At 62.1% G+C, this 7,564-nt stretch overlaps 1 protein-coding gene across 1 annotated transcript; it reads left to right on the top strand.

The window, feature by feature from the left end:
* The first annotated feature begins 927 nt into the window (after window positions 1-927).
* ARHGDIA (Rho GDP dissociation inhibitor alpha) lies at window positions 928-2,059 on the top strand. The gene is made up of 4 exons (XM_007959573.2): window positions 928-1,201; window positions 1,442-1,518; window positions 1,704-1,767; window positions 1,860-2,059. Exons 1-4 carry the CDS (start codon window positions 928-930, stop codon window positions 2,057-2,059), a joined length of 615 nt encoding a protein of 204 aa, XP_007957764.1.
* The last annotated feature ends 5,505 nt before the right edge of the window (window positions 2,060-7,564 follow it).

The raw sequence follows: 7,564 nt of genomic DNA on the forward strand, positions 1-7,564 counted from the left end.
GCAGATTGCAGGGCCGTGCGGAAGTGCCGGTGGCGGGCGCGCGCTCGAGGCAGCGCATTCCGGGGACTCCTAAAGGAGTCCTGGGGGTAGTGAGCTGGAGGCGAGGAAAGGCGTGCAGCAGACACTGGAGAATTCTGCGAGGATTCCAATGGGAGCGGGATGGGGGTTCCTAGCAGGGATGGCGCACGTGCCTCCTTTCCGAGTTGCAGGAGCAAGTCTCCTGGACTCTGTGGGTCGCACACGCAGGGTCGGAGAGAACCCCGGTGGGGCTCAGGAGGGCCCAGCGTCTGCAGACTGAGTCGCAACCCCTGCCTTCTGCTCACAGGCTTGCTTCTGGGGCTAGCATTGGGTGGAATGAGCAGCCCTTACAGGAAGTCCAAGCTTAGTGACCAGGGGAAGGCTTGGGAGTGGGCCTGGGCAGCAGTATCCAATCTTGGCCCAGGGGCTCCTGACACCTTAGAGACGATTCACTCGGACCCTGCCAAGTGGGTGTTGGGACAGCTAGGTCACCCATGCACGATGCCCAGGGGAGATGGGACCCAAGGCAATCAGGTCATGAGGTGGCCCAGGGTGGGTGCTCTGAGAGGGAGGAGCCCAGTGGCCACAACTCTCTCCCTTAGGTCCCTGAGGAGCAGGGCTGTGGTGCCCATTTGGGCCTGGGGACCTTGTCTGGGTCGGGCCTTGCACTGCCTACCCCAGCATGGCTCCCCCGATGTGGGCAGTGCAGGGACACATAACTCCGCCCAGATCCCCTGGGCACTGTCTGCCCCTTGGGGACCTGCTGGTGGCAGCAGGAGCCTCTCACCTGCTTGAGGGGTTGTAGAGCCAGCATGTTTTTCGGGGGGGGGGGTGGCACAGAGGGGCACAGGCTGCCCGCCACGCTGCCACAGCTCCCGCTGACCCCCAGGCGTCCCCGATCGAGTGAGCATGGCCGAGCAGGAGCCCACCGCGGAGCAGCTGGCACAGATTGCCGCGGAAAACGAGGAGGATGAGCACTCGGTCAACTACAAGCCACCGGCGCAGAAGAGCATCCAAGAGATCCAGGAACTGGACAAGGATGACGAGAGTCTGCGCAAGTACAAGGAGGCCCTGCTGGGCCGCGTGGCCGTCTCTGCCGACCCCAATGTCCCCAACGTCGTCGTGACCCGCCTGACCCTGGTGTGCAGCACCGCCCCGGGCCCCCTGGAGCTGGACCTGACAGGTAAGTGCCGCGGTTGGCACGTTGGTGCTTCCTCTGCGCACTGGCGCCCTCTGGTGGGGAGCAGAGGTGCAGCCTGGAGAGGGGCGGGGCGTTCCCTGCCAGGCATGTGTCTGTGTACGCTGGGACGTGTGCGTGTCCCCTTGTGTGTGGAGGGACGAGGCCACCACGGGCCTGAGGGGTACAGGGAACCAGCTTACCTCTCCCAGACCCCAGTACAGTGAGCCGTCCGTCCATCTGCAGGAGACCTGGAGAGCTTCAAGAAGCAGTCGTTTGTGCTGAAGGAGGGAGTAGAGTACCGAATAAAGATCTCCTTCCGGGTAAGGGGGCGTGGGGTACCCGGTAAAGGTTTCCTTCCGGGTAAGGGGGAGATGGCACACTGGATAAAGGTGGTCTTCTGGGTAGTGGGGGTGTGGGATGACGAGTAAAGGTCTCCTTCCGGGTAAGAGAGCGGGCCGCCTGGAGGGACAAGCTGCACCGGGCTGACCCAGCCGCCATCCCTCAGGTGAACAGAGAGATCGTGTCCGGTATGAAGTACATCCAGCACACCTACAGGAAAGGCGTCAAGAGTGAGTGCGCACCTGCGGGCTCCGGGGGTGGGGTGGGGCGGGGCGGGGCTCCGGGGGCGGGGCTGACCAGACCCGTGTCCCTGTGGCTGCAGTTGACAAGACCGACTACATGGTGGGGAGCTACGGGCCCCGCGCGGAGGAATACGAGTTCCTGACGCCCATGGAGGAGGCGCCCAAGGGCATGCTGGCACGCGGCAGCTACAATATCAAGTCTCGCTTTACGGACGACGACAAGACAGACCACCTGTCCTGGGAGTGGAACCTCACCATCAAGAAGGAATGGAAAGACTGAGCCTCGGCCGGGAGGCGGGAGGGAGAGATGGAGGGTCGTTCTGTGCCCCCCCCCAGCCCCACCTTCCTCCCGACCCCATACCAAAGTGCTGACAGGGCCCCACGCTGTCCTCTGCAGCCCTGGCCCGGCCCCGACCCCAGCCCCCTCCCGGCCCCCTCCTGCAGGCCCAGCCCCCGCTGTGGCCCCTGTGGTCAGTGTCCCGTTGCTGCTTCTGCCTGTGCTGCGCCCAGATTCCCGCCAGCTGTCTGGCCGGAGGGGGGGCGTGTGCCCTGCGGTGGCCCCGGCTGGCCCCGCCTCTCCCCGGCCCCAGGACTGTCAGTCACCGTGTAACCATAATGCCTTAACATGTGGAGCGTGTGTGGCCCTTGCTAACCTCACCTCAGTGTCTGCATGAGCACGTGGTCCCCATCCTGTCTGTGACCCTGGCACCCACAGGTGTCGGGTGTGCTGCACTCCCGGCCACCAGGGCTGTGGGCATGGCTCTGCGGCTTGGGGGAAGCCAGATTGTGGAAACCTGAGCTGCCCCGGGTTCTGCCCCAGGAGGGCTGGGTGGCCTTCCTGGCTCGTTCCTGTACCCACCTACCACCAACAAACAGCCGTCAGAAAAAGCCAGTGGCCCAGCCTTCCCTGGCCTCCCTGGGCCAGCCAGCCATGGGCCTGGCCTTGCAGTATTTATTGTCTCCATGTGTGCTGTCCTCTGGGCCCACCCTGGCCTGCCCTCTGCCACCTCCACTCCGGCTCTCAGTGCCACCACCCACGGGCAGGCTTCCCTTCCCCCCGGACCCAGCCAGGACAGACAGGGACCAAGCACGGAGTTAGGAGCCAGTCTCCTGTGCCCGCCCCCACCCCCCACCCCCTGCCCCGGTCGTGGTGTTGTGTCTGCCGGGCCCTCGGCCTCTGGGACAGCTGAGGGCCCATCCCTGCTTCCCCCTCTGACCGGGAATAAACTCCCCCGAAGGAGCCAGTGTCCCGTGCTTCCTGTCCACTCGGGATGCTGGGGGGGGGGTAGGAAATGCACTTAAATTTCCGTTTCTCAGTCACTTGTCACCACCCAGGTGCTTGACCGTGATGTGTGTCTGGTGGGTGTTGTGTTGCATTATGAGCATGTGGCACTTTCCATCCCTGCAGGAGGTCATGAATGGTGCAGTTCTGGGCTAGTGAAGCTCAGAAAAGGTTGTGGGGAAGGGGAGTGGGAATGCTACAAATCTCTTGTGGCTACCAGATTAGCATACAGGACCAGATCCTTCCACGGCCCAGTCTGGGAGACACTCCCAGGCCACTGGTCTGTGCTCCTGCCCAAAGGGCCCCAGGTATGAGGCCACTGGGGTCCTCTTCCAGAACCCACACTGCCCCTGCTGGCGAGCTGCAGGGTTGACACTGCTCAGGGCTTCTGGCAAGGGGAGCAAGTGCTCCCCAACTCTGCAGCCCCAGGGTTGGAGAGTTCGGACCTACTCGAAGGCAGTAAGTGGGGTTAATGGGTCCCAAGCAAGCCAGAGCCCGGCCTGTGACTTGGGGTGAGCACTGCTCCCCTTACCCAGTGTTCCTGAGGAAGTCACTGCACTAGGGATTCAGAAGGCAGCCAGCACGATGCCTTGAACCACTGGACCCCCATGTCTTCGAAGGGCAAAGCCAGGTCCAAGGGGAAAGTACGTTAGGGGGGAGAATGGGACACGGGCGCCATCACGTGGCCTCGGGAGCGGCTGGGAGACCGCTGAAGGCCCTCGTGGCGTGCACTTCGCCCATTGCCCAGTGTCGGCCTGGCAGGGTCTGCTCCGGCACCAAGCTGCACCCCGAGGTTCCCAGCATATGTGTGGTGGTGCCAGGGCTGGGTGAGGGAACAAGCGTGGTGGTGCCAGGGCACCCCCTCAGCCCCCTGCCGACCAGACACAGGCTCCGCCCTGAGCCCTCTTGTCACCCGTCTGGTGACACGCATTATTGTGGTGAGCCACCACCCCTCCCTGGTGCTGAGGGGCCCACCTATGCCAAGACAGACAGCCTTCGTGGGGCAGAGCTATCAAGGGACAGCGTGGAGGTGGCCTCCTGCCCTGCTCTGCCATCCCTAATGTGGGCCAGAGAACAGCCCCAGGAAGGAACAGAGACCCCAGCCTTCCCACAACTGTGCTCCCGGCTCCCTGACAAACAGCCACCCCAGAGAGCAGGCTTGTTCCCTCTGCCTCTGCTCACTTCAAGCCCAGTGCCGGTGATACTCCTCAGCACTCGCGTTCACTGGGTGAGGCTTCACCAGGCCAACAGGTCTCTGGAGTTTTGCTCTCGGGTTTTTCCAGTTTCAGTGAGACAAGTGAACTCAGACCTTGAGTGCCAAGCTGTACCGGCACGCTGCCAAAAGCCAGGACTTTGTCCCGGGCTCGCCCCTGGCACCTGAGCAGTGTACATGACGTGGCCCTAGTCCCAAGTCCAACTGACCCACCCAGCCTGGTCTGTGGCTGGCCTCCCATCCCTTGGCCTCGGCTGGACCCACCCACCTCCTCCCCCCACCCCCAGCTTCCTCCTCCCCCTCAGCCCCTCCACAGGCCCAGTCACAGGGTCTTCAATGTGGCTGATTTATCAGCGGTCCCGGGATTAGCAGCCTTCTGGGCGCTCAGCTGTGTGTATCATGCTAACCACCCTGCTTCTCCCGGTGGGTCTGGCCGCATCCCTGGTTTGCCAGGCAAGGCTGCTTGAAGGGGGAACCTCCAGGCTCGGCCTATCCAGCTCCAGCCCCCCACCCCACCCCGGCCACTAAACACAGGGTCAATAGACATGGTCTTGCTTGGAACTCAGTTTTGGGAGCGGGGTTCATGAGAACATCTGATTCTTCTGGGTGCCTTCTCAAGCATGGGGCACCCTGAGCAGCTGGGACATTGCAAAGACCCAGCATGGGTCCCCATGGCACCCAAACCCCAGACCTCACCCAGGACCACTCCATTCCACCCTCAAGAGGCATGGGGAAGCCGTCAGCACCCGGGGCTGCCAGGGCTACAGAGGCAGTCAGCCACCAGCACCGAGGAAATAGAGGATGTCCCATGCGTGCCTCAGAGCAGGTCTCTGCAAAGTCCCAGCCTGGTGTGGCCGTGCCTGCACCTGCACCATTGGTGTGAAGGCCAACTGAGACAGAGCGTCCACGAGTGAGCGTGCTGGGCGGGCACCCCGGGTCCCAAAGCATGCCCACCTGACTGTGGCCCACAGAGGCTGCAGGGCCTTGTCAACAGCCCTACCAGCCCCTGCCAGCTGCCTGGAGATGTCCCACCCACACCGTGCTCAGCTTCTGCCACCCAGCCAGGCTCAGCCGTACACGGTGCCCAGACCCCTCTGGTCGTGTCTGGGTGCCCTCCTCTTGCGGCTGTTGTGCTGCCCTTCTGTGAACATCCACCCCCTACCAATGCATCACTGTGCTGCTGTGGGGCCACACTGCCTGCAAACCATCCACATTGCAGAAACTCCGACTCCTCCACTTGCCCGACACGTCACCACCGCCAGCCCCACCATGTGCCATCTAAGCTGACCATGGGGACCTCACACCTACAGGTGGCACAAATGTCCTTTGCCTTGGGGCCCCAAACTGTGGTTTGCAACCAGGGTTGTGACAGTCACACAAACGTTGGGAGATAGGGCAACCGGCGTGAAGCAATCCTGGCCGGCCTTGGAGCAGTGACTGCTGCAACAGTGGTCAGGCACGGCATGCTGAGCCCCTCACCAGGGCCCTGGTCTTGGCTGAGAGGTCCAAGGGCTGTCAAACACCCACGTCAGGCAGACAGGCAGGTACAACCAATACTTGACTGACCCTTGCTCTCCTGGCCCCAGGGGAAGAGGGGGCAGAGGATGTGCTCTTGGCCTCAAGGAATTCATTCTCAGTGAGGAAAAGACGAGAAAGCAAGCTTCGATGGCAGGGTAACAACGAACCTAGTCTCCAAGTGTGCAGGCGTCATCTTCTCTTACCATTTCTGAATCAGAATGTTCTCAGCCAACATGGACGTGAAACCTGCGAGTGTTTCTCTTTCCTGCCAAGTTCTTGCATCAAAGCTGAGCCTAAAGGGCTGTGGCATAATTGAGCAAAGTGCATGCAAATGGAGAGGGAGAATCCCCGGAGAAGGGGGAGAGGAGGGCAGAAGGCAGGCAGGTAGTGGAGGTGGAAGGCTTTGAACTCTCCAACAGAACTGTAACAGGAACCTCCTGTCATTTCAAATCGTCTAGTAATACACTGAAAACAAAAACAAGTGAATTACAGATTTACTTAACCCGATGTATACACAGTATCACTCCAACAAGAACTCTGTTTAACAAATCATCAATACAGCACTTCTTTCTGCTGTCTGTATCCTGCTTGCACTTTCACTCAGGACTTTCTATTTCCGGCCAGATCCTGCGTGCTCCGCCCCTCTGGCGGCCAGTGACAGGGCAGGGCTGGAGGAAGACGAACCGCCTGAGATGCACTTCTCGGCCAGCACACCGGAGAAGCATTCCAGGCAGCGAGTGGGACAGGAGGGAGAGAGAAAGGCAGGAAAGGCCACTCCCTGGAGGCCTTTTACCCAGGACAGCATCAACTCAACGCCACTGAGTGGCCCCTAGGAGGGCCCTTCCAGTGGCCTATGCTGGGTTTCAGCCCTGGACCCCCGCAGATCACCTCAATGTCGGCCCTCCAGCTGTAACAGCCCCAACCTGGCTTCCCAACCTGTCTCCCGCCCGCCACCTGCTCTTCTTGTGAGCTGCCCTCCGCCACGTCCAGCCAGCCCTTCCACCCTAGCCCTGGGGCCCCTGGGTTGTGCCCACGGTTAATGCACTCTGCTAACTGAAAGGGGCCTGTTCCCAAAGAATCAGCCAAGAAAACCCTACGGAGCAACGATCTACTCTCCGCCGGCCAGCAACTGGCTAAAAGCGTAATTTCCGAGCCGAGGCGCGACAGCATCTCCCCGTGCCCTGCGGCTGCTCCGGAGGCCGAATCATGCGTTCACCGCGCGGAGCGCGCTTCTCCAGTTTAACGAGGCACCCAGGGCCCGAGGGCAGCACCGAGGTCCGCAACCCCCATGCCGCACAGCAGGACCGCACGAGCGACACGCTCCCGGAAGTTGCTTAACTCCAGCTTCCGGTCCCCGGCCCGGGGGCGGTGACAGTTACGGATACGCGGTCCACTCAGAATCCAACACGAGGGGCTTCGGAGGCGCAGGCGCGGCCCCGCCCCCAAGCTGCGGTCCCGCTCCACTGCCACGTTAGACGGAGGGACGCGCAGGGTGCGCGCATCTCTCGGCCAATCACGAGCCGCAGATCTCGGGCTCCCAAAGGCCACAGCCATTCCCGAAGGGGGGAAGGTGCGGAAGCAAGCCACCAGTCAGAAGTCGCGGGAGAGAAAGTTCTCCGCCGGGAGCCAATGAGAGGCCAAGGAATAGCGCGAGCGCGAGCTCTCCGGCCAATCTTGGAAGAGGGCGACGGCGGCCTCCGGAGCGATTCCGAATCCGGGGCCCGGTCTGGCGGGGCAGCCAATCCAAGCGCGGTGGAGGCGGGCCCCGGGCT

This window comes from Orycteropus afer, unplaced genomic scaffold (assembly GCF_000298275.1).
Source record: "Orycteropus afer afer isolate SDZICR_OR568_19922 unplaced genomic scaffold, OryAfe1.0 scaffold00018, whole genome shotgun sequence".
Taxonomy (NCBI): Eukaryota; Metazoa; Chordata; class Mammalia; order Tubulidentata; family Orycteropodidae; genus Orycteropus; species Orycteropus afer.